Source organism: Eptesicus fuscus, chromosome 22, assembly GCF_027574615.1.
Source record: "Eptesicus fuscus isolate TK198812 chromosome 22, DD_ASM_mEF_20220401, whole genome shotgun sequence".
Taxonomy (NCBI): Eukaryota; Metazoa; Chordata; class Mammalia; order Chiroptera; family Vespertilionidae; genus Eptesicus; species Eptesicus fuscus.
In genome coordinates this window covers 23,195,642-23,223,245 of record NC_072494.1, presented here as the reverse complement: position 1 = coordinate 23,223,245, position 27,604 = coordinate 23,195,642, and the positions used below count along the sequence as shown (strand labels likewise).

Genomic DNA, 27,604 nt, shown 5'->3' with positions numbered 1-27,604 from the left:
ATCAGACGATCTGATTTCTGACAGGAACAAATTACAATATGAGGTATAAATTTATGAATACTGGTAGTCTTAGGGGGAAGAAATTAGACCATACTCTACTACCAGTCATGGGATCCTCAAAAGGGTTGTTAATAATCAAAAAAAAAAAAAAGATGGCTCTAGAATTTTAAGATTCTAAGAAAACCAAAGCAATCGATAGATGAGAAAGTTGTTACAGATGCAAAAGTTATAACCGAAATACTATAGTACAGTAATGTACAAGTAGTACATTTTAACATTCTTCACACATGGTCAAATTCACTCTCTTTTTGGCTTGAGGCACTCAAGTTTATCATGTGCATAGTAAATCTTTATATTTGTTATAAGAATCACTAAAGGAGACTGTAACAAGTGGACATGTAGAAAATTAAATCCTTCAATAGCCCACAAAAGCTGGTTAGCAAATGGTCTACCAAATCCTAAAATTATATTCCTTTTTTTCCCTCCCTTCCCCAGAAACTACATTTCTTAATTCAAAACAAAGCTTAAGGATATATACAAAAATAAACCGCTCTGGATGTACCTGCCCTTAAAAGTCAAATAAACAAGTATACTTAACCTTGTGATATCATGCTTCACAATCGTTGGGTGGACCAAAAATTTCTTAAAAGTAAAAAAAGGATATGTGAAAAACAAATCCCAACAGAATGCAGTGAGAATAGAGTTTAGGTAACTATGTTTGACTAAGTCTCTGTAGCTTATTTTAACATTTTACCTTTAAGAGTTATTTTTTCCCTCCTTTCCTTCCCCATTCCACAAATTCTCTCTGTTCCCTTGCCTCCTTCTTTCCACCCTCCAAAATCAAAGAAAAAAATAACAACCCAAAACCCAAACACACACTCAGATGACCTTTCGTTACTTTTGTTCCTATAAGCAGAAGCTAAGGAACTCACACCTAAATGATGGAAAAGAAAACAAACTGGGAAAACCCACAGTTGCAATTAGGAAGCTGCCTTACTAAAAACCAACTGTAAAAAGTCTACGTTAAAAATCGGGAAGCTTCGTAGGAAGGATTTTCTAGTCCTTCCCACTGGTCATCCCACAGTAATAATGATTCAGCCAGCATCTAAATCGATCCTCTATGGGACTGCATATAACTTATAGTTCTCTGATACCAGTAACACAAATCTTAATGGAAATAGGGAAATGTTTCTCTCAAACAACAGGTAACAGGTTGGAGAAATGATTTAGAACTTTACTTCCTTTAGAAAGAAAACAGTTCTTTCACAAAGATGCATTCTGTCTCTGGTTACAAAGGCCAAAAAATTCTCACAACTTGGGACATGATTTCTCTTCTGTTACTGCTTATAAGCAGATGCCCCTTTTCAGGGCATTTTCAGGTTGTACAGGCAGGACTAAGTGGGAAATACGGCTCCAGAGTCCACTCAATTTGTCTGGGTCCATATGTTTGTAGGAGGTGGGTGTGTTCGAGTTGGTGAACTTGACTTTGAGGAAATCCCTCACTTTTTCTTCAATTTCCTTTAGGCCTAGACTGGTTCCAAGTGTTTCCTCCTCCAACAAGACGGTCAGGACTAAGGCTACATCTTTGAAGGCCGCATTTTCATGGTCACAATACTTATAGAAGATCAAAGTGGAGCCTGCGGGCAAGGACTCGAAGCGGTGCACCACGGCTGCGTTCTGGCCATTTTGGAATCCATTGCTCAGTTCTTGGTCCACCTCTAGTTTCACAGCATCGCTGTCCTCAGTAGCTCTGCCCGTCCCATCAATCCGGATGGCACGGACACTACGGTAGGATGAATAGGCATCAGCGATTTGTTCACTCAGACACTTGAGTGCTTCTTCGGCATCACGGGCAGCGGTCAGCAGCAGGATAGCAGGCTGAGGACGAGGCTGGGAGCTGTTGAGATGTTTTTCCAGGAATGTTAGGCTCCTTTTCCACAGCTTCTCATCTTGACCTTGGTACTTATTCATAAGTTGTTTCATCTGGTTCTGGAACTCTTGCACAGCAGTGCTTTCTATCTCAGGAGCATGAGTGTACCACAAACTCCCAAGGACAAGAATAGAGAGCACAATAAGTATTGGCCAACACCACTCCATCTTGACAAAAGATGCATTTTTGGGTTGTCTAGTCATGTCTGATGAGGAAAAAAAAAAATGACAGATACAAATATAAATTTGAGTCAAAGGCAAGTGACTTATAAAACCAGTATTAATCTTTTAAAGAATGTTTTTACTGAATTTTTAGAGAAAGAGGATGGGAAAGATAGAAGTATCGATGAGAGAGAGATATCAACATCAATCGTCTGTCTCATGCACGCCCCCTACAGGGGATTGAGCCTGCAACCCAGGCATGTGTCCTGACCAGGAGTCAAACTGCAATCTCCTGGTTCATAGGTTGATGCTCAACCACTGAGCCATACTGGCCAGGAAAACCAATACTACTTCTTATAAACAGGCAAAAGAGGAAGGAATTTAAAGAAGGGAGCTGATAATTTACTTTCTTAATAATTTATTACACATTTTTAAGAAAATCTCACACCCATAGGTTTTAAGTTATGTGTATAAGCATCCTTATATCTCTTCAATACCAAAACGATAAAAACTCAGAGGAAGAAGTAAAATTTAAATGTATCAAATGGCATAAGCAAATTAGAAATAATCCTATATAATAAAAGCCCAGCCACTGAACAGCAGAACGACCGCTTGACCAGTTGCTATGATGAGCACTGACCATCAGGGGTCAGACACTCAATGCTGGAGCTGCACCCTGGTGGTCAGTGTGCTCCCACAGCAGGAGCAGCTGCTCAGAGGGCAGGTCCACAGCTGCTCAGCTGACTGGGATGAGTGGCACTCCCACAGTGGGTTGATCCCCACAGGCCATGCCCCCCACCAATGCTAGAATCCCGTGTACCGGGCCTCTAGTATAATTTATAAAACAAAACTATTATTACTACTCTTAATACTGGGGAAGTAAGCAATATTAAAAGATACTTTATAAAGCATTTTTAAATTTAGAAACCCAGAGTTCAGATGGCTAATTATTCAAGATAGAATTTTTAAAGTTTTTTTAAGTGTATAAAAAGATAAAGAAAAGGATGCACTCTTAAGTGAACACCTAGCATTTATTGTAGCTAGCTTCCCTTTAGTTGCACTGATGCAAGTTAACACTGGCAAAATTTAGTTTGCAACTCATCCCTAATTATTATTGGCTATCATGGTATCAAGTTACTTATCTATTGCTTTTCAGTTTATAAAGCACACTCTCATATGTCACACACTTAATCGTTTAATATAATGGCAATGAAAATACTTCTATAGCTTCTAATTACTGACTGACTGCTTTAGACTAATAATTCACTATGGACCTTTTAGAGCAATAGTTGTCATAGATCTCATAACACTAAGACATTATTAACTTTTCCCACCATGTTGACACTTGCATTGATGGTATAAAAAACAAATGATGTCTTAGAATGAATCACAGGGCAGTGGCACCAAACTGTATGATTTTAGTTTTTGTATTCTTCATGGCCATGCATTCAGTTTTACTTAAGAATGTCCTTCATAAAGCAGTTAAAATTATGTATCTTACTATAACTTGAGGTTAATAAGAAATAATTTGAGCACAAATTTTAATGTTCTATGTGAAGCAATTGGAAGCACTCATAAAGCACTTCTTTTTATTAAAACTGAATTTACTGGGGTAACATTGGTTAATAAAACTATACAGGTTCAGTTACATAAAGCACTCTGATACATAGCCCAATACAATGGTTGTCTCAGGAAAAGAACTTGTGCAACTGAGTTGTAAGCTGCCCTAGTGCTTCTTTTCATGGAATTTTTAATTGGAAGAACAAGTGACAAACTATGGTTAGTCGGATTTGCATATCTGATAGACATTTTCTTGAAAATGAACAAAGTGAACCCAACTGACAGTATTTGCTGCCAATTATAAAATTCAAGGTTTCAAGTGAAAATTAGGATTGTGAAAAAAAAAGAAAATTAGGATTGTGGAAATATTGTATCTACTACTATCAGTTCGAAAGCTCCCAATTCTAAAAGACTTTTTTGTCAGTGGTGATATTAACAAATGTACTCTTTTGATATTGTATTACAAATGTCTCAACATTTGGAAGAACTACATAACTTCGTGAATCAACATTTTCCAAATGACCAGTGCATGATAGTCTAATTCAAAGTACAACAAAGACCAATAGGTTTTATAGAATACAAAAAGTTTGTTAATGTGGTCTCAAATATTCAAACAGCAGTCAGAAACTACCACTTGTTGAGTTTTGGAGAGTATCAAAATTAAAATATCCACAATTATTTGAAACTATTAAAATTCTACGTATCTGTATAAAGCTGGATTTTCTGCAGATACTTCAACCAAAACAATACATTGCAACAGACTGAAGGCAGAAGTAAAAGATAGGTAAGCTCCATTTTGTTAAGCCAGACATTAAAGAGATTGGAAAAAATAAAAAGCAAGTTATCACTCTTCTTATTAAATTATTCAAAAATAAAATAGTAAGTCAGAAAAAAATTTCAACTTTATTTTCTAGTTAAATATGGATATGTATAACCCATATTTTTTTAAAATAGAGTTTTTTGGGGTACTTATTAATTTCACTAGTAGAAAGTGGTACTGAGACCAAAAAGTCTAAGAATCAGTTATTTTTTTAGTACTCATTCAGGGTAATAAACAGGCTTAGAAAACTAAACTTGCCCCCAATACTACAGAGAAGGTAAGTGATCCAATCTAATTCAAATACAAGCCTGTGGACTCTGAAACCCATGACAATCCTGTTGTGTTATGCTATGTGAGGTCTTTTTTTTTTTTTTTATTCAGAAAGGTTCACTTGGTTAATAGTATTAGTAGCTTTACTTTATTAACTTTTACTTTTGGTTGTCTGGACAATAAAGTGAAGGGGGAAACCAGTTGTCGTTTCCTATCATTTACCCTTAAAGAATTTCACTGCTAGTAAAATATGTACTTTTCCCTCGCAAGTGCTTAAAATATAATTCTTCAAATAGCATTAAGTTATTTTGCTGTCAAACACAATTAAAGACAATTATGGATCACCAATTTTAAAGACTCACTTAATAAAAACTGAACAGACTTACGTTGGCTGAAGGTTGATGGAGACTGGTTTCCAAACTCTGATTTCTGAAAGCTGTCATCTAATGATAGGAGTAATAAAGACTATCAATTTATGTTTCATAACTTAAGTATTTCCAACAGAGAAAGAACATAAAAACTCCACCAAGAGAAAAAAAGGTGATCAGCCAGAAACAAGAAAAAAGCCAAAGTGCCCATTAGAATGACAGTTCCTTGAGACAGGGACCTATTCCCCTCACAATTACTAACAGCATGTCTAGTACAAAGCATATTCTTAATACCTTCGCTCCGTGAGAAAGCCTTCAAGGATCTGATCCAAATTATTTAATGGGAGCTGCGAAACTTCTGGGACAAAGTTAGGAGGTTCAAATAAGTACAACTATAATAAAAGAAAATATATACTATCTGAAGACCTGACATATATTGAAACATTTGTCTGGTGCTGATGCTGTAAAGAGGAAAATAAATAACAAAATATGGATTATGGACACTGGGCTATCTGGGTAAGGTGTTTTAATGTAAAACTCCATCTTAACACTATTTTCTGCCTCAAATTGATTCAAAGATTTCCTCTGGTGCTTCTGACCACTTCAAATACCAGTAATTTTAGAGGGGCTTGGTGAAAAAGGTGAAGGGATTAAGAAGTACAAATTGGCAGTGACAAATAGCAATGGGGATTTAAAGTACAAACAGCATAGGACAGTGGTCGGCAAACTCATTAGTCAACAGAGCCAAATATCAAAAGTACAATGATTGAAATTTCTTCTGAGAGCCAAATTTTTAAAACTTAAACTATATAGGTAGGTACACTGTTATTAACTTAATTAGGGTTCTCCTAAGCTGGCCTTTGCTAAAAACTCAAGGGGCCAAAGAGCCGCATGTGGCTCGCGAGCTGCAGTTTGCCGACCACTGGATAGAGTCAATAATATTGTAATAACAATATATGGTGCCAGGTGGGTACTAGACTTATGAGAGATCCTTCATAAGTTATATAAACAACTAACCACTATGCTATACACCTGAAAGTAGCATAATATCAAATGCCAACTGTAATGGAAACTAAAATTTTTTTAAATAAAATAAAAAATTACACTAAACAAACTTTTCACCATTTTTGTTAATAGACAAGTAAATCTGTTTTATGTTTGTGGTTAAACAATCGATTTCAAAAATAATATTCTCACAACTTCATCAAATCTCTACTTCTAACATTACTTCAGAAAACAAATTAAAAACTACCCCAACTCTTTTCTTTTTCCCTCCATCTTTCTTAGCTTGGCCACAGATTTTAACTTCCAAGAGAGAGGTTACAGAAGGACAGGGGCTCAGGAGGTGGAGAAGGTAAGTTACTCATTCATATGATCTACGTTTACCAATAACTAACATTTATCAGTTGTCTGGAGTCACAACTGTTATATATATATATATATAAATTATCTTTCTGGTGTTTATCACCAGCTTTCATTTGAGGAACACTAAACTAAACTGGAAGAATAAAATTAGCTCTGCCAAGATGCAGAAATAACCTTATTTTTGGTCATGTAACAAAAACCTCAAATGAAGCAAAATGACATCAACCTTAACTCTAAAGACACATTGTTTTACAATTCCTACTTCAGCCCAGGACACTACGTCTTTTAGAAGCTGCTAAATTAGGTTACAAAATATACAACTGCATAAAAATATTCAACAGATTATGTTAGCTTGAATACCTCACTCCATGGCTGCAAAGATCCAATGAGAAAATAGTATATAAAAATGTTGTGGCCCTAGCTGGTTTGGCTCAGTGGATAGAGTGCCAGACTGTGGACTGAAGGGTCTCAGGTTTGATTCCAGTCAAGGGCACATGCCTGGGTTGCAGGTTTGATCCCCAGTAGGGGGCAAGCAGGAGGCAGCCGATCAATGATTCTCTCTCATCATTGATGTTTCTATCTTTCTATCCCTCTCCCTTCCTCTCTGAAATCAATAAAAATATATTTAAAAAAAAATGTTGTGAAGTGCTATATTACGATGATATTAAGGACAAATAGCTAAATAATAGTTATATAACATGTAATATTTATATAACTTATAAAAAATAAATTAAGAAAACAAAATTAACACTAACAAAATCTAGAAAATAATCTTATTTACAATGGTACCAGAAAGAATAAAATAGAACTAAACTTAACTAAGGAAGTGAGAGACTTGTATACTGAAAACTATAAAACACTGATGAAAGGAATTTAAAGCAGACACAAGTAAATGGAAAGACATCCCATGTTCATAAACTGAAGAATTAAATTCTTAAAATGTCCATACCGCCCAAAGTAATCTACAGATTCAGTTCAAGCCCTATAAAAATTCCAATGGCATTTTTTATAGAAATAAAAAAAAAGATTTTAAAATTCATATGGTACCACAAAAACTCCAAATAGCCAAAGCAAGCTTGAGTAAAAATAATAAAGCTGGAGGTGTCACATTTTCTGATTTCAAAATGTATGACAAAGCTAAAATAATTAAAACAGCATGGTCCTGGCATAAAAGGAGATATATAGACCAATGGAAGAGAATAGAGTCTAGAAATAAACCCACCAGATATGGCCAACTGATCTTAGACAAGTGTGACTGAGCTCTGTCTCCTCAATAAATGATGTTTGAGAAAATGGATATCCACATGCAAAACAATGAAACTGGACCCTTATCATATACTATACACAAAAATCAACTCAAAATGGATTAAAAACTTAAACCTAAGAACTGAAACCATAAAGCTCCCAGAAGAAACACAGAGAAAGAGCTTCTGGATACTGGCCTTGGCAATGACTTCGTGGATATGGCAACAAAAGCAGAAACAAAACATGAGATTACATCAAACTAGAAAGCATAACGAACTAATCTGAGACAAAGTAGGAAGGCAAACAGGTAAAATACAAAAAAATTAGCTAGCAATTTAGCAACTAAAAGATGTATTTCTACATTCCAATTAGATCCTCAATGTAATTATTTTCCTTTCTGCACTGCATTTGTAGTGTCTTATTGGAGGAAGTAAAAATTATACAAACTTTTTTTTTGAGGAACATGTCCACCTTGTTACACAAAGTCTCCTAATTTTACTTTATTTATTTTTAAACCTTTACTGTTGAAAGTATTACAGATGCCCCCTTGTTTCCCCCATTGACCCCTTCTAGTTCTCCCCCGCCCCCTGGCCTTTTTCATACACATTTTTGATAATACTGTGCACTATACTTCACTTATCTGGAAGTAATCTGATCATTAATTACCCAGAATATAGGATGTCCCCCAAAATGTATACACACACTTCAAATAATTATAAAGGCAGTGTTCATTAAAATACATCTCACTTTCAAAATTGAGCTACCAGCTGTTAAAGTGTGTAGACATTTTTGGGAACACCCTGTATATAGTTAAGAACTAAGAAATAACATACAAAATCTCTGAACTTTCATAGAATATATACTCAAACTCAGTTTTATTTCCAAGAGTATCTCTCAGATCTTCAAAATAAGTTTTAACTTTTTTATACTGGTTATAAACAAATCCTAAGAAGCTGAATAATTAATAACCTTTCCTAACTCTAGTAGGATGAGCAAACTGTAAGAGGAAATGATCTTCTAATAGCAGGTACACATAGCAATAAGAAATGACAGCCAACATTAAGGCAAAGGCAAAAAGCTAACCCAGAGAGCATCCTTCTAGTTGCTAGAAGGGATGCTACCTCGTTCATGAATTGCTTAATAAAGCCAATTAGATCTTGGGAAAAAAAAAAAAAAGCTAACCCAGTTTTGATAACTGAAGAACTCACTTATACGTGGGGTAAAACTTCATTGCTGGGAAAAATGAATTGTGAACCATTACTGTTTTGCTGATGGGAAACAAACCACAGAACTTACCTTGTCCAATTACAGTTAGTCACTTCATGAGTAAGAGATACATGATGGGGATTTTTATGTTATCTACATAATAATAAGGGGTGATGACCTCGCGACCTACTGTGATTAGGTGAGTAAAGAAGGGAGCGAGGTTAAGGGTCACATAAGGCATGGATTTTTATTTTATACAGTCAAGGTTTAACATAAACACATTGCTACAGAAATTATGATGGACACTGAATTCAAAATGTGATTGCTTCATCACATCTATTTATGGTATGTCCTTATTAATGACATCACAAACACCCTAAATGCTTATCTGAAAAATTTTTGTATGTTAAATAATCAAGAAAAACAGAAAGTAAAATTATTTCAATAATAGGTAGGGATTTATTAACTTACTTGGCATCTTCGTCCTTATTCTTATGGATTGGTCAACCCATTTCTGAAGGTTTTTTTGATATCCTGAGCCTGTAGCAAATACATATATCAAAATATGATTTCATATATTTTGAAAATGTATACCATACTCCAGTGTTAGACAATGTCAAAGGACCACATCGGTGAGGATGAACCACTTCCCAGCAAAACAGGTAGCAAATAAATATAGAGGATGGCCAAAACTGGGTCAGTAATAAAAACAGTAAGTAATACAATAACTAACTAAATAATACAAGAATAAACTCACGAAATCACAACTGCAAACCTACTTCTGCCCATCCCTGTATAATCACCTAAGAAACAAAACTCTGTACAAGTGCTTTGCTCTGGTCTGTGAAAATGGCTGAGTTCAATAACACTTCAACTTGATTTCAATGTTAATTAAGAAGAAAAAGTTAACTCTTGCAAATAAATTACTTTCAGTAAAATTGTCCCGAACACATTTCCACATCACAGAGTAACTACCACATATAGTACCAATGTGTGGTGAATTAAAAGGCAAAGAGGATAAAATGACTTAAAAAATTCTATATAGGAAGTACTCTTTGTTGGCAGAGTAATGACAGGTTAGAATTGGTTGACTAATCAAGAATCACCAACCACTTACTTGGCAATGAATGTTGCTTATCAAGAGCTGTGAAGTCTTGACCTGAAACAGAAACAGAGATAAAGTCATAGAATACTTGGAAATAAGAACAATAAAAATATTGCATAAATATTTTGCTTGTTTATTATAAATACTATAAATCAAAGAAACAAAAACAAAAGCCTTTCTTTCATCAGTCCCAAACATATACAATATGTAACTGTTTTCCCTTTTCTAAACTTCAAAATGTTCAGGAATTGGATAATTAGTAGTAAGCTTTAGGATCAATATCATCAAAATAATGATGAACTGTCTTGAATGTTTACCAAGTGTCCATGTAATTTTACTTAATTCTCACATTTTGTGTGATGAATACTATTATTATTCCTATTTTACAAATAAGGAAACTTAAATTGATAACTTGCCCATTATATATCTCAAAGTAGTAGGGCTGAGATATAGACCCTGGCAATCCACATAATGTTATGTATTATATAAGCAAATTTGTGGACATTGCAGAGTAGTAATGAAATAAAGGATGCTGCGGTATGTTTTGGGCTGTTACTTAAGGGTACCTATAAAATGATACATGGAACTTGAAAATGATATTACAATTCTAACAAGAAAAATTTCCAAATCTGCCCTGAAGAAATGAGTTACTTCCACCCATTGATACAAGTATCAATGTAAATTTATTTTCAACTTTTTCCCTGAAAACAAATGCAATATATGCTAGCTGTAAAAGAAATGCACCTTTCTAGGAAGGTATAACTTAAAAATTAATATCTAGTAAGTACCTACTATGTACAAAATATTACATGTAGAAATAGCCTATCTAATAAAGAGGGAATATGCTAATTGACCCTCATGCTGTTGCAAAGATGGCGGTGCCCACAGCCAATAAGGAGGGAATATGCTAATTGACTGCCCTGCACTCAAAGATGGCAGCGCCCACAGCCAATAAGGAGGGAATATGCTAACTGACTGCCACACCCTCAAAGATGGCAGCGCCTACAGCCACAAGATGGTAGCACCCAGACCCCTCAGCCCCGCTGGGGCGGCAGGGGCCTCCGGAGTCCCTCAGTCCCCTCAGCCCCCCAGGGCCAGCCCGAGGCACAGGCAAGCCTTGGATGGCGGCTGCCCAGCTGCCCAGGGCCGTCCGAGGCTCAGGTAACCAGGGCCGGCCGAGGCTTGCACTGCCAGCAGTGGCAACAGCAGAGGTGTGATGGGGCGTCGCCTTCTCCTGATCACCGGGTTGCCTCCTGCCCCTGAGGGCTCCCAGAATGTGAGAGGGGGCAGGCTGGGCTGAGGAACCCCCACTCCAGTGCATGAATATTCATGCACCGGGCCTCTAGTCATAGTGTATAAGACAGATGTTCTTCCAGATTTGTCTTTAGTCTATACTAACAAAATACAGTACTTTTAAAAAAAGTAAACACATGATTTTTTTATATTTCTTTTCATCGATTCTAAAAAGTACTTTTTATAGCAACACCTCAGATTTAGGGTTGCATCTTATAACCAATGGTATGTTGTAGTTTAACTAGATGGCTTTTCTTTCTCAGTGATGCATAAAATCGACGGTATCTTAGATTCAAGAAAATATATCTTGATCACCTATATTCATTAGTATAAAGAATTAACTCATTATTCATAGCTAAATAGTATTCTAATGCATGAGTGTAGCATGATTTATATAGAAAGATACATGTAAGAGCTTCCAAAATCAAAGATTTTGAGTAACCAAGGGCAAATACATAAGATGATACAGAGTATCTTTTCCACAAATGGTTTATTTTTGTTTCAGCAGCTTATTCATTTTGTTACCTTTCAGTTTTTAAGTCACAAACCTAGAACCTACTGAAAACACATATAAAGTGGCATTACATGTCAATGCCTCTTTTGAAGATCAACGAAAGATAAACAAAGTTGAACGAAATATAAGGAGAATCACAGAGCTGAAGGAAGAAATAGATGTAAAAAAGAACTCCAAAATTTAGATGATGCTTGTGAGGGCATCATGCTTGCAGATGACAACTGCTAAGGATACTTTATCAAACTGATGTTTTCATTAGCCATTCTCAAGAAGAAACACAAGAAAAATTTGCAAGGAGAAACTGACACCTTAGAATCCAAAGTGGAATCAACTCAATGGGTGTTAGCAGATTTGAAAGTTGTTATATGCAAAATTTGGGGGCAACATAAACCTTAAAGCTGATGAAAGTTAAACATTTTATAATATTTTAATAAACGAACATTGTTCAAATGATAATTTGCCTTCAAATGATATGGAAAGTAAAATTAAAAAAAAATTTTTTTCATTTATTTAATGGAAACTTGCCTATTTTCATGTCTTGCTTATTAATTAATATGTTTTTACTGATTTCAGAGAGGGGAAGGAAGAGGGAGAGAGAGAAACATCAATGATGAGAGAGAATCATTGATTGGCTGCTTCCTGCACACCCTTCTGCTAGGGATGGAGCCCAAAACCTGGGCATGTACCCTGATCAGGAATCCTGGTGCACAGGATGATGCTCAACCAACTGAACCACACCAGCCAGGGCAGTATACAAGGATATTTTTTTAAATCTATTAATAACTCAAATTCTGGGGCTTGATTTAAAACTGTGAGAAAAAAACAAACCCAGTATCATTTCCATTTAACCTAAGAAATACATATTCATTGTTGATAATCTGCAAAATAATGAAAAAATGTGAAAGAAAAATGTCACTAATGATTCCACCACTCTAAACAAATCACTGTTAGCTTTTAGCACATTATTTTCCAATCTTTTCTTGAGTTATATTTTCTCAACACTTTATTACGAAAATTTTCAAAGTTGTAAGCAAGGCTGTAAAACTTTTATATGCCCACCACCTAACTTACCATTAACTTTTTACTACAACTCATTTATCACTAATTTATTCATCATTCCAAGTCTTTGCAACAGTTAAAATTATACTGCATATAAAATTTTATATCCTTATTAAAATATGTCTATATAAGTGGGCTCAAACTACTACATTAGCTAATTAAAACCTTTCAACAAATTTACATTGCAACCAAAAATATTCAACAAATCACTGAAAGCAGTTCTGCGTTTTTTAATTCTAATTCAAGGTTGAATACAGAGATGACTCACTCAAGAAGCAAATTCAAGATGCACGATGAGGGTTTTAAAGCATTCACCAAACCCCCTTTCCAACATTTTACATGAAACTTGCAAAAGAGTATCTTTAAAAACGAAAGCAGCATTGACCACACCCACAGGTAGACTTTTAAGAGTGTAAAACGTGGCTTTCCTTACTTTGTGATGACTGCCAAAATGATTCTGGATGTTGACCTTGTCTGCTGGTTTGATCTAAAAAATAAAGAAGAAATATAGTATAATACAGAGTATATTTAACTTTTTAAGTGCACATTTTACAAGAGAAAAAGGAGTAATCAAAAGAGTAAAAATACTCAGATAAACCCCAGGGAATACCTGAGAGCATAATTTTACAAGTTTCTAAAGAATCAAGTTGTATCTAAAACACTAATTATTAGTCTTCCCCCTATCGGCTTTTTCTTTTTTTATTTCATTTTTTGTTAATCCTTACCCGAGGATTTTTTCCACTGATTTTTAGAGTGACTGGAAGGGATGGGGAGAGACAGAGAGAAACATTGATGTGAGAGAGACACATCTATTGGTTGCCTCCTGCATTCAGATGGAGCCTGCAACCAAGGTACATGACCTTGACTGGAATCATACCTGTGGTCCTTCAGACCAAGGGCTGATGCTCTATCCAATGAGCCAAACTGGCTAGGCCCCCCTAACCCCTTTAAAAAAAAGAACATAGAACATGGTGCAAAGTAAGAGGAAATTTCGAAAGTTTGTAATAATGGATCTTCTTGAAATTATTAATATCAATTTTTTTCTTAAATTTCTCTTGCAAGTGGTCAATACATTATTTTAATATGTTCTTAAAAACATTGTCATATTTAAGTGGAATTTAGAGGTAAATCTGTTTAAAAGCAATCAGATTGCTATTTTGGCAACAGAAGCATTTGACACACTCAGGTATGGTGGCCAAATATCTATATATATAAAAGCCTAAGCGACTGGCCGATGGGTAGCTATGACACGCACTGACCACCAGGATCAGGCGCTCAATGCAGGAGTTGCCGAGCTGCGGTGACTTGGCAGCTGCGGTTCTCAGGTGACGCACCTGGAACCAGAGAATTTCTGGTTCCAGGTGCGTCACCTGAGAACCGCAGCTGCCAAGTCACCGCAGGGAGGGAGGGAGCCCGATTCTGGGGTGCGTCACCCAAGAACCGCCCTCTCTCAATCTGGGACTCCTAGGGGGATGTTGGAGAGCCAGTTTCGCCCCATCCCCGCAGGCCAGGACAAGGGACCCCACTGGTGCACGAATCTGTGCACTGGGCCTCTAGTATACATATACATATATATCTTTTTAATCCTTACCCGAGGATATTTTTCCATTGATTTTTTAAAAAATTGTTTTAATATATTTTTATTGATTTCAGAGAGAGGAAGGGAGAGGGAGAGAGAGAAACATTAATGATGAGAAAGAATCATTGATTGGCTGCCTCTTGCATGCCCCCCACTGGGGATCGAACCCGCAACCCAGGCATATGCCCTTGGCTGGAATCGAACCTGGGACCCCCCAGTCTGCAGGCCAACGCTCTAGCCACTGAGCCAAACCAGCTAGGGCTATTTTTCCACTGATTTTTAAAAATTGATTTCAGAGAGGAAAGGAGCGGGAGAGAGAAAGAAACAACTTTAAAAAATAAATATATAAATATATATATTTTTATTCATTTTAGAGAGGAAGGGAGAGGGAGAGATAGAAACATCAATGATGAGAGAGAATCATTGATCGGCTGCCTCCTGCATGCCCCCCATGTGGGGATCGAGCCCACCACCCAGGCATGTACCCTTGACCAGAATCGAAGCTGGGACCTTTCAGTCCACAGGCCGATGCTCTATTCACTGAGCCAAACCGCCTAGAGCATGGCTAAATATTTTTAGTAGTGTGTCCCTATTATTAAAAAAATTTTGAGCATCAATCTCCAAAACCTATTTCTTCCTAACATTATATACCAGTACATGCATTACTAAAATAATATATTAACAAATGGTATATTATAAAAGAAAAGACACTTTAAATGGATGAAATAGAAAAATATATGCATGAAATGCTAATATTTTCTTCCTGCATTCCAATGGATCTTCTTGTACTTGTTCGCTGAAAAATGGCCCCAGAGATAATCTAGGAAGATCAGTATTCTTCTTAATATGTCTCATGTCTTTGTTCTTTAGCTACTTTTCTTCAGCATGTGGGTATGTGTGCTTCAATAAGAATACATTAGAATTCTCAAGGGACCACAAAGCCTGGGGTTTATGTAGCTTCAAAGAGCTATATATCTTGGTAGCAATAGCATTAAACTATTGGCTATATTAGTCTCCAATTTTTAGACTAATGAAACCATATGAAAACTAGTGACAGCACTTAATTTAAGTATTTTCTATGTGCCAGGTACTTTCTAAGTGCTTTGCACATATGAATTAATTTAACTTCACAACAACCAAGAAGAAGTTAAGCAATTGCCTAAGGGCACAAACCTAGTAGTGGAGGAGTGAAACCCAGGGATTCTGGCTCCAGAGCCCATGTTCTTAACCACTATCCTAGAGTGTTGCATATCTCCTTTGGGATTTCTGTATCAAGAAAGAATGAGTTAAAATGAGGAAGGATGGGAAATATATAGATTGCCAAACGCCCACAGACCAGCTTATAAGCTTATTTTTAAAGTAAAACGATTAAGTAAAACTTAGAAATTATAGAAATTCTCAAAAGGTGGTGAGGGGAAAGTGGAGACAGTCTTCCATGGGACTGAAACATATAAAATTACTCCTTATTCACAGAGTTTACACATTTGATCAGTACCCTGTTAAGCCACAAATTCACTTTTTCTCTTCAGTAGATTCTTTCCTTGAATAAGCTTAAACATAAGTTTATGTGAATATTCAGAAATAAGCTAAAGTTAATAAGATAAAAATCTTCCACTTTAACTTATTGCTAACTTGGTGTGAATCTGAACAACCCAGAGGTAAAAGCAGTTATCGAAGTACATTAGAACTTCCGAAAAGCTAACTCGCCTGGTAGTGTAGTGAATATAATGCCAATGTGATCAGTTTCCCTATCAAATTTTTTAAAAAACTACAAATAACTCTTCTTGTGAGCATAAAAATATTGTAGTCCATAAGTATCAAATCAGGCTAAAAAGTGATTTAACTGTTTACGTATTACATGACATTCTATTTCTAACCAGATGTATACCTGGAATCAGTAATTTTAATAAATATGAAAAAATTACAACTTTAAAAGTTTTAATAAGATATTTTATAGTATTTTTAAAAATATATTTTATTGATTTTTTTTTTACAGAGAGGAAGGGAGAGGGATAGAGAGTTAGAAACATTGATGGGAGAGGAACATCAATCAGCTGCCTCTTGCACACCTCCTACTGGGGATGTGCCCGCAACCAAGGTACATGCCCTTGACTGGAATCGAACCTGGGACCTTTCAGTCTGCAGGCCGATGCTCTATCCACTGAGCCAAACCAGTTAGGGCTTATAGTATTTTTTAAAAAAGCAAATTCACAGAATACCTTTATATTTTAACTAAAAATACAGCTCCTAAGTTAAGTGTCATATGTGTATAAAGCAATATTACCTCCAGAGTCAAGAGACTCCCTGGATCTGACCTTAACAGAAGTAACAGCACTATCAGATCTGTCCTGATCATCTTCTTCAGTGTCCCCTAAAAAGAAAGAAAGGATACACTAGTATAGTCTCTACTCACATGCTCTAAAGATCAGGATTAAGAAACAAAAACAAGCATTCAACATTTAAGTAAAATCTTTTTGATGATCAGATGCAAAATTGTTCTTTATTATGTTTACTTATTCTGAGTCACAATGTTTTAAATAAGCTAAAATTGAGCTCATTTATTCTACATTCTCGGAGGCATATAATTATATTTTAACAAATATTGAGAGTAATATTTACTAAAATTATATTCCGAAGCTTGAAAAAAAGAAAAAAAAAGGGAGCATTAAATAGTGGAAAATTTTTACCTTATTAACTTTAACTTATTAGTGTGTAAACTCAGACAAGATTAGTATATGCACGCATGCATGTCTGTATTTGTGTATGTTTGGGAAGGGTATATACATGTCCACACACAAACATTTCAGTATGGAGGTGACTAATTTCAGAGTATGGTGGGCTTTAAAATGGACTAAATGGTACTGCACTATTCAAACATAGACTGGTTATGAAAATTTGAAAAACTGTTTTAATAACATAATCAAATGCCAGCGTGTCAGAAACTGAGAAAACTAGCTTTGCTTAAAATTATTAACGCAGACAAAATTTGCTTAAAATGTACAAAGGCTATAACACTCATTCTATACTATTTTACCTGCCTATTTGACAGTTAAGAATGATTTTTTTTCCTGAAGAAAAAGACACTATTTTCTGCTCTCACTCTTAAGTATCTATTAAAATTCTGATAATGGTAACAAAAAAAGATTAAGAATTCACTGTGTGACATTTGGAAATACCTTCTTCGGAGAAATTGACCTTCTGCGGGACACTGGTGGCTTCTAGAAGAGAAAAGCATACATGTATGTAACATCAAAGACTAAAGCTTAGCAATAAATAAAAACATCTAAATTAAGAAAAGGGAGCATAAAGACAAACTGAACTATTTTTTTGTTAAATCCAAGAAGAGTCTATTATTTCCCTCTACTCTATTTCAGGAATAAGTCTGATACAAACTGAAATCAGAAAGTTTATTTTTCCTTTACCGACAGGTCTATTGGTACTCTAAAACGTAACCTGTATTTGCAGACATTAGAATTTAATAGAACGAGATTGTCAATATCCACAAAATAACTTCTGAGATTTTGATTGGAATTGCATTGAGTCTATAGATTCATTGGGAAGAAGTGGCATCTTGACAATATGGAGTCTTGCTCTATCCATGAAAATGGAATTGTCTCCATTTATTTAGAAGTTGATTTCATTAATTGGTTTTATAGTTTTCCTTAAGTCTTATACACATTTTATTAGATTTATATAAGTATTTCATTTTGGGGGATGCTGACAGTAATTATATTGTGTTTGTAATTTTAAACTTCTCTTATTCATTGCTGGTATATAGGAAAAGTGATTGATTGTGTATTAACGTTGTATCCTACAACCTTACTATAGAATTGCTTATTAGTTTCAGCAGTTTTTGTGCATTCTTTTGAATTTTCTACATAGATGATCATGCCACCTGTGAACAAAGACATTTTTATTTCTTCCTTCTCAATTGTATACCTTTTATTTCCTTTTCATGTCTTATTGCATTAGCTAGAACTTATGGCTCAAAGTTGAAAAGAAATGGTGAACAAGGGCATTCTTGCCTTCTACCTGATGTTACTAAAGCTTTCAGTTTCTCATCTCTAAGTACATTTGCTTACAGGTGTGTTTTTTTTGTAGATAGTTTTAATCAAGTTGAGAAAGTTCCCCTCTATTTCTAGTTTACTAAGCGTTTTTATATGAATGGGTGCTGGAGTCTGTCAAATGCTTTCCTTGCATCTACTGACATGATCATGTAATTTTTCTTTAGTTTGTTGATGTGCTAGATTACATTAATTAATTTTTAATGTACATTTAATGTAAATTTTTATGTACATTTTTGGGGTTTGGTATTTCCGGTTCTAGCATGTGGGCCAGTCACCGACATGTAGGAGGTGGTTAGGAAGTGGTTAAAAATAAGTGTATTTTAATGAATGAATAGATTTTAGGATCACAGAATAAAAGCTTTTAAGTTAAGACTTTTGCTAATATTTCTCATACTTTAATAAAAAAACATTACTTGGCAACTTAAGAAAAATCACCTGAAATCAGATTTCATACAAGGTTTTAAACATTCCACTTGTCTTTATCTTTTTAACCTAAGCTATAAAATAGTTACAGATATATATTTAAATACCATCTGATAATGAATCAGCAGCATCTATGACTACATAAGTTTTAATTTCATTTCCTTCTTTTGTTATTCAGCTTCCTTATTTTAAACTCCTTGGCTGCTACATGCATAAGTTTAAAACATTAAATAAATATACCCAGCTGGTGTGGCTCAGTGGTTGAACATCGACCCATGAACCAAGAGGTCACTGGTTTGATTCCTGGTCAGGGCACATGCCCGGGTTTCAGGTTAGATCCCTAGTAGGAGGCGTGCAGGAGGCAGCTGATTAATATTTCTCTTTCATAGATGTTTCTATCTCTCTATCTCTCTCCCTCCCTCTCTCTGTAAAAAGCAATAAAAACATATTTTAAAAAACATTAAATCGAAATATACATTCTTCTTCTCTATGCTCATACAGAAGTTCTGATAAATTAAAATCCTTTTTGGAGCAGTAATACCCTTAATTTTAAAAAGTTATCTGAAAAAAAAAAAGTTATCTGTGGCTCTGACAAATATATAAACACATGGCAATAATTAAATGTGCTGTTAAGCTGTAACTTTTCCAACAACCTCAACCAATTACAAAAAGGTACTTTCAGAAATCTTAGGTCTTTGTTGCAAGAACAGATCACTTACAACCATCTCCTCTGATGGAGATCACTAATTGAAACACTTTGTTCACTTTCTTTTGTATGATCGCAGTTTTTTGCTTGTTGTTATTTTTTTAAATATATTTTTATTGAATTCAGAGAGGGAGAGGAAGACACATCAATGATGAGAGAGAATTGGCTGCCTCCTGCACCCCACCACACTGGGGATCGATCCCACAACCCAGGCATGTGCCCCTGACCGGAATCGAACCTCAGTGACGCTCTATCCACTGAGCAAAATCAGCCAGGCTGTTTGTTTTTTATTGCAGTTTTTAAAGAAAATACAAAGTTCCTGGTAATTTCTACTACTGTATAAACGTTCCTATTCCTAGAGATCTGTGGAATGTGTTGGTGTGAGGAGGTAAGGGTACTCAAGCAAATATATGCTTTGCTTATGTTGTTTTTTGTCAGGGGGCAAAGACAAGAAGATTTCATAAATGACATTATCATGCTTTCTCAAAGAAAAGAGCAGATAGGTGTCATTGTGTCTCCTATCTTCTTGCGCTGTCAGTACAACCTAGCTTGGAGTGTTACAATAAATTCATGTCCAGGCAAGGATGTACCTCTTTGAATTTACTCTCAGAACAAATAAATGACAATTTGAGTGATTTGCTGTCTTTATTCCTGCCATTGGTATAAATGAGGGGTCAGCCAACTTACTCCATTTAGGGCCAAATGGCAAATATTTTAGGCTTTGTGAGCCATGTAAGTTCTCTGCAGTTCACACATATATGAATATATATGTTCTCATAGATATATATGTCAAATATAGATATTTCACAAAATATAAATATTTTTTAAGCTCACAAACTGTACAAAAAACAGGACTGCAGGTCAGATTTTACTCAGAGGCTATAGTTTTCTGACCCTGGTATATATACCTTTAAGAATAGTACCTGTAAAATTATTCGGTGCCAACCATGCTTTTGAGAACAGTCAGAGTGGAGCAGCAGGAAGAAGAGATTAAGGTATAGCTTGAGGATATTACTAGTATTCAAGTTCCATGAATAGCCATTTGATACACTCCATTCTCTGTATTAATCTCAGAAATTTCCTTCAAACTGGAAAGCACTTGATTTAAAGTTAATTTTTATTATAAAATACTTACAAAAATAATTTTTATTCAAGCATAGAAAGTAAAAGTGCAGGATTATCTTAGCTCAAAGTTCTTTCCAATTAAGAGTCTGACTTAATCACTCAAATAAATTCAATTAAAAAAAAACCCCAATTTTAAAAGAAAAATAAAAAGGTTAAAAAAAAAAAAAGAACCTGACATAAAAACATTCTTTTTTTTTTTCTTTTTTTTTTTAAGTTTTAAAATAGAGCACTTGAGAAACTCTAGTGTTTGGGTAAAAGTCCACAATTGCTGTATACTGTAAGGATCATTTTCAGTACCCAGACACTAAAAAAATCCTAAAGTCTCTAAAGAAATTAGCCTCAGCTTAAGTGAAAGACAAATTTTTTAAAAGCTGAAACTATTTATAAAGAAAAATTAAGCCTCTCTCCTTTTGACTCATCTCCAAATTTAGAAAAGGACTGTAACTTAAAACTAAGTCCAACCACAATCAATGTAGATTCACTTAAAGCCACAGATCTTGGTATCTCATGTCCCATATGAATAAAACACTGAAAAGAATTAAAACTAGGTCAACAAACATGGCAAAGGACACTAAACTTACTATAAAAATATTTTCAAATTCACTTTCTAAATCAGGAAAAAAGCTTAATTGGTAAGTTGTTATCTCCTTTCTCTCAATAGTGTGACTTTAACAAAGGCTAATTAAAATGCAAATGTATTTGTTTTTTCACGAATTTTAACAATAGCATAACAAAATACATAATTTCATAACATAACAAAATACATAATTTCAAATAGAACCACCACCAAGGCTGCTAAGAAAGATCTTGGTCACAGGGACAGTGCCCCACACGCTGAGATAATGAACAAAGTAATATTCTCAAGCCAGTGACCAGAAGTGTGTACTCCTGTATTCTACTGATAATCAGAATCCTCAAAAAGAACCCAGAAAAGTCAGAAATTAACAAACCTAATTCACTCATTTCAGTACTTCCATTTGTTTTGTATGCTGAATCTGCAAGAGAGACAGCGAGAAAAAGATTAGAGCTTAAAAGGAAATGCATCATATGGTTTTTTACCACAGGTTCATCATCAAAACCATAACAGATCTTTATCATTGTAATACTTGATAGTCATAAAAAAAATCAACCTAATTTTTCCTTATAGAATATGACTGAGGAATAGAAAACTAATGTGAAGATAAATAAGCTTCCTTTTTAGTTCCCATAATAAAGCATCCTTATGGGCCAAAAAAACACTGAAAATGAAGCAGAAGTAGACTTCACTAATTTTCTTTCATAGTCAGGAAATCAATTTAAGGTAACACTCTTTTAAAGTATTAGTCAAAAAGAAAGGTACTGGAGGCAGGGAAATTGTATAGCCCTGAGCCACAAAGCCTCAGTCTTGAATTTTTTATTAGCCTCATACTGCAAAGAATAAAAAGTCCCTGACCCTAGTTTGAAGTCAGCGTGCTAACAAAAAGAATCATAGCAACATGTAAAAAACACCTCTTAAAAAGGCTGATATAAGCCCTTGATATAGTTATAAGAAAATATGTCACAAATGCTAAATAAAATAAACTTTATAGAGGTGCAAAAATATTTATTGGGCTAAAGGGAGGAAAGATCATTTATACATGAATTTCCTTGTATCTCCATAAAATATCTCTGGAAGAATACCCAGGAAACTGACAACACTGGCTGCCTCTGATGAGATGGGTGGGTAAAGGAGAGAGGGAGCAGGATGACTTTTCATTGGGTATTTACAGTAACTTCTGAATTTTGAATCATATGAATACATGTGCTACCCTATTTAAAAACAAAATTGCATTTACAAAAATGTTAAACCAACAGACAAAAAATTTCTTACCAGATCGTGGACTTCTTAGAGGGGGTCTAAGCAGGCTGAGTACAGAATCTTCACTCATCACTAATATGGGAGAAAAAAAACACTTAAGAATACGTAAAATATCCAACACACTAGATTTATTATACAGTCATCTATTATTTTCAACAGAGGTGTTTCCGCACTTCCCATTATGTTAAGTATAAGGGTACACTAGTGAACTAGAGACAAGTTTCCTGCCATAAAACATTTATGGACTTGATGGGAAAATTGCTAATTTTTTTTCAGCAGACCGTATTTGTATAAAAGGAAAGGAATACCAAATAAAACTCTCCTAAATTTCCCAGATAGAAACCACAATCTGATGCTATACACCTCAAATTAATAGAATTCTGAATGTCAACTGTCATTGAAAAAAATTTTTCAATAAAAAAAAAATCTGTATGAGCATAGAGAAGAAAAACAACAAAAAAACCTTTCCTGTATGCTCCAGAGTGTGTGGTGTGTGTGTGTCTCTGTGTGTGTATATGTAAGATACTTGAAGGAGACAAAGTCCCAGGAAGAGGTATCAGATGACCAGTGACACAGTTCACAGTTATTTTTACTAGGTTGTTTTAGAAAGTGGCCTCTTGGGTTAGGTCTTTATTCTTAAGGGCATCTTTGGATAAATTTCTCTCAGACCACATCAGTGGCCCTATATGCAATTACAGAATATATAATATTCAAAATACCAAGTTAAACTGAAAGTCTATAATTCTATAAGGAAGAGAAAGGGCCTATCCTTAAACTTGTACTTAAAGCAATCTTCCAACACAGAGTGACTCCTATTTGATAATTCCTCTGCTAGACAGACTTTACAAGCATTTAATAATGCCCTAAACTTTTTCTCCTTTCATTCAGAAGCATGAGATGGGAGCAAGCCAAGTGCTGGATATAGCACCTTGTAGAGTAAGAGAACCCTGATTATCCCCAATCTCCCAAAGATGCACATAACCTGATTTCTAGTTATATAGTACTAGAGGCCCAGTGCACGAAATTTGTGCCGGGGGGGGGGGGGGGGTCCTCAGCCCAGTCTGCACCCTCTCCAATTTGGGACCCCTTGAGGGATGTCTGATAGCCCTGGGTTAAAAAATCCAGGGATGATCAGTTTCAATAGTTATAATAATCCAACGTGGGATTGTCCCAATATCAAAAAAAGCAAATTGAAAATAAATGGAATTAAAACAAAAGATACTAAACACTAATAAGTTTAGTTAATTCTTTCCCCTGCTTTTCAAAACAGTTAAGTTTTTTTTTTTTTAATATATTTTATTGATTTTTTACAGAGAGGAAGGGAGAGGGATAGAGAGCTAGAAACATTGATGAGAGAGAAACATCGATCAGCCGCCTCCTGCACACCCCCCACAGGGGATGTGCCCGAAACTAAGGTACATGCCCTTGACCGGAATCGAACCTGGGACCCTTCAGTCCGCAGGCCGATGCTCTATCCACTGAGCCAAACCGGTTTCGGCCAAAACAGTTAAGTTTTAAGAACTTAAGTAGATTATCAGATGTAGCCTACTTCCATGTTACATTGACTCTAAGATGAGAATATTTTTAGGCTTTAATATTTCTGAATTGGGATGCATCACACAATCTATGGTATATTACAGTTTAACAGCAGCATTTCTTCCTTCTAAGTGGTACATAAAACAATGACAGTGTATCTTACAGATGATATCTTAGACTTCATGAAATGTGGTATCAAATGGACAAGATTTTGCTATGCAAACCATTTAACCCATTTTAAATGAAAGGTGGGTAAGGCCGTCTACCCATTTATACTACTGGGTAGATAATTATTACATGGGAGAGTGACAGTGATACTTGGGGAAAATAAAAGGGCTTTGTGACTGAATAAATTATGAGATACATAGTTATGTGACTGAATTAGTATTTATGAAGTAGCTGGTACTTAGTAAGTACTAAAATACGTTCCCTGTCTTTTCTTGACACATTGCTTAATTCAATAAACAACTATTAAGAAGATACACTGAGCCGAGGTCGGTATGGCTCAGTGGATAGAGCGTCGGTCTGCAGACTGAAAGGTCCCAGGTTCGATTCCGGTCAGGGGTATGTACCTTGGTTGCGGGCACATCCCCAGTAGGGGGTGTGCAGGGGGCAGCTGGTCGATGTTTCTCTCTCATCGATGTTTCTAACTCTCTATCCCTCTCCCTTCCTCTCTGTAAAAAAAAAAAATCAATAAAATATATATTTAAAAAAAAAAAACCAACAAGAAGATACACTGAAACTGAATGAAGTATGATTTGGGACTCCTGATGAACCAGGTTATAATCTGTACATAAAAAAAAGTTGCCGGGTAAGGGAAAAAACCAAAATCGTTCTCTCACCTGAAGTCTCTTGTGTTCTCCTGACAGTTTTCTTTGAGACTGTTTGGCTTACAACAGTTTGCGGAGATAGCTCTTCCTCTAAAGAACAGATATGACAATTGTCAAAATTCAGAATACATGATCTGGGTAGAGATTATATATTCATGTTAATAGCAACATATGAGCAGAAATGCAAGTAATTCATTGCTTTAGAAATGTGAAATCAAGTTTACCAAAACTTACAAATGTAACTAGTCATAACTACAATTAAAAAAAACACAAAAAACTCCTCCCCACTGATGCTTTACCACAAAAACATATTACTTTAAAAATTTTAAAAGATGGGCTAGAGCAGCAATTTTCCACGTGTGTGCTGCAAGAATTTTTAAAGCACACAATACCGCACTACTTAGGGACACTGACCTGTTTTCCCTTGGATTTTCCAATTTAAAAAATGACAGCCATCTGGTGTAAATGAATCAAAATTATGCCTTTTTTGTTGTTGTTCTTATTGGCAAAAAATATAAACTTTGGTGAGCACAGAATTTTAGTAATTAGTTTATGTGTGCCATGAGATGAAAAAGGTTGAAAATCGCTGGGCTAGTATCAAATGATGTGGAAGAAAGCAGGAGAGTAATAAATGTTTAGATCCTTATAGATGTACTCAAATAGAGGCATATCCTTAATGTGTTAAAAATATTAACTTACACAGCTTCATTAGACTCGGTAGAAGAGTCCATACAATTTAAATGGTCTTGTTAAATAAAAATATGTGCAAAGCATTCTTCCAGACATTGAAGGAGATACATAAGCACTATCAAATATATATGATAGGATCTTTGCCTTCAGGAACACACGGGGTGGAGTAAAAGTAGGTTTGCAGTTGTGAGTACGAGAAACAGAGTTCATTCTTGTATTATTATTTATTACTGTATTACTTCCCATAGGAACAACCGTCTCGAGTGACTACACCCTATAGTAATTTACGTGTCTTTAACGTAAAGTTTCCAAAATGAACACATCTTCAAATGTGTCAGCACTTCATATGTCATCAGGTAAACGGGCAGCCTATTACTCTACTCTAAGCTGAAAATCCACGTCCGCTCCGTATCTATCAATGGTCTAACTATGTAATCCCATTGTGATTCAGAACCCCTGGTTCTTACCTCACAGGTGCCTTACATGGGCTAACATGAAACATCACTTGGGACTCTGCTAGATGGGGGCCTGGAGGCAAGGTGGGAGGTTAAGGGTGTTGATTCACCTGTGACTCATGTAAAACTACACACTAACTTCCTCAGCATCCTTTTGGCCCATTTGTCGGGCTACTACTTAGTCATTGTGATTACAATGAAGGCCCCCAGAGTGGCGAATGTTGGGCACAGACCACCACACGAGAAAGAGCAATCAGCTCAAGTCTGCCAGGCACTGGGGGCTTCAAGTTCAAGTTAACCGGCTTACCCCATTTCAGTGTAGGGATTTGGGTGGGGTCTCAAATCAATTCACCAACTACGCTACCTCGCAGAAGGCCCACTCACAAATTCCCTCCCTCTTTCCTCACGTCGATAGTGAAGGGAAAAGACTTGGAAGTTGGATTAGAACCGTAATTCGCAGCTGGGAACTTTTGGCCTCTGAGAATAAAAGGAGGAACTATAAGCGGCTTTAGCAGAAACAGCCACAGGCTAGCGGAAACCGAACTGAAACAGAGCCTGGAGGGATCCGATGTCCCGCCAGCCGCCTAACTCGCCGTCCCTCGTGAAGGCGTGCAGAAAGAGGCAATCCTGACACCCCCAAACTGATGCCCGGGGATGCACCGAGCTCCCCGGCTCTGCTCTGTGCTCCGCGCGATTGCCTTTCCAGTCCTCCCGCCGGTGCCTCTCTGCCCGCTGCGGTCGGGGTGGACTGGACGAGAGGACCCACTTCACCCGGGCGGAGGAGCCACCGGAGCAGGGGCGGGGATGAGCCCGTGCGGGGATGAATGAGCTCGGCAGGGACAGCCCGCCCGCACTCCCTCCCGCACCACTCGCTCCCCGACAAGCGGGACTGTTACCTCGGTCCGCCTCACCTTCAGAGGAATGAGAGTCCCGTAACCGTCTCCGGGTCATCACCGGCTGTGGCGGAGGCTGCTGTGAGTTCTCCTGCTGGAGGCGCGTAGCCTTTCGCGTTTTCATCTCCCCGGCTTCCTGGAGTCGCGGCTGCCTCCGCTGCTGAGACCGCAGGTTGTAGGCGCTTTCTCTCACTTCCTCTTTCGTAGAATGGGGCCGGAACTCTCTTAGCGGGATTCGTTTTCCCATCGGAGATCTATCTATCGCCACCGGGGGCTCGAAGTCGCCGTACACTTCCGGCGGCTCTTCCGAAAACCTCACTTCCCGCCGGGCGTGGCGCGACGGCGACGGCGACGGCGTCGGAGTTCCGCGCGCTGGTACGTCACTGCTGCCGCCATTTTCAGGGGCGAGCCGGCGCCTTCCCTCCCGCAGGGGGGCCCTGGGTGTCACGTGCAGCCCCCATCCTTCAATCACCGACTCCGCCCGCCGCCCGTCGCCCGCCATAGTTGTTGTCGTAGCTTGCGTCTATCGCCTAGATGATTTGGGGGCCCTAAATTCACCTGCCGTTG

General features: G+C 36.6%; 1 protein-coding gene across 2 annotated transcripts; it reads right to left on the bottom strand.

Moving 5' to 3' along the window:
- Positions 1–1,213: 1,213 nt before the first annotated feature.
- On the bottom strand, positions 1,214–27,539 carry TOR1AIP1 (torsin 1A interacting protein 1). 2 transcript variants are annotated; one of them, XM_028152108.2, is made up of 11 exons: positions 27,041–27,539; positions 25,012–25,089; positions 22,646–22,705; positions 21,747–21,791; positions 17,652–17,693; positions 16,760–16,846; positions 13,330–13,383; positions 10,043–10,084; positions 9,397–9,465; positions 5,128–5,184; positions 1,214–2,135 (listed from the first exon to the last, which is right to left on the bottom strand). In XM_028152108.2, the coding sequence occupies exons 1-11, from the start codon at positions 27,537–27,539 to the stop codon at positions 1,345–1,347; spliced, it is 1,824 nt and encodes a 607-aa protein (XP_028007909.2). In that variant the 3' UTR covers positions 1,214–1,344. The 2 variants fall into 2 exon arrangements, with proteins under 2 accessions (XP_028007909.2, XP_028007910.2); XM_028152109.2 differs by having other exon boundaries at positions 27,056–27,539.
- Positions 27,540–27,604: the final 65 nt, after the last annotated feature.

Excerpts from the sequence above, each read along its gene's own strand:
- TOR1AIP1 (XM_028152108.2), bottom strand. The coding sequence starts at position 27,539 with ATGGCGGGCGACGGGCGGCGGGCGGAGTCGGTGATTGAAGGATGGGGG. Across the intron at positions 22,706-25,011 it reads GAGAACACAAGAGACTTCAG|TGATGAGTGAAGATTCTGTA; the intron begins GTGAGAGAACGA and ends CTCCCATATTAG. Across the intron at positions 9,466-10,042 it reads TAAGCAACATTCATTGCCAA|GCTCAGGATATCAAAAAAAC; the intron begins GTAAGTGGTTGG and ends TATTTGCTACAG.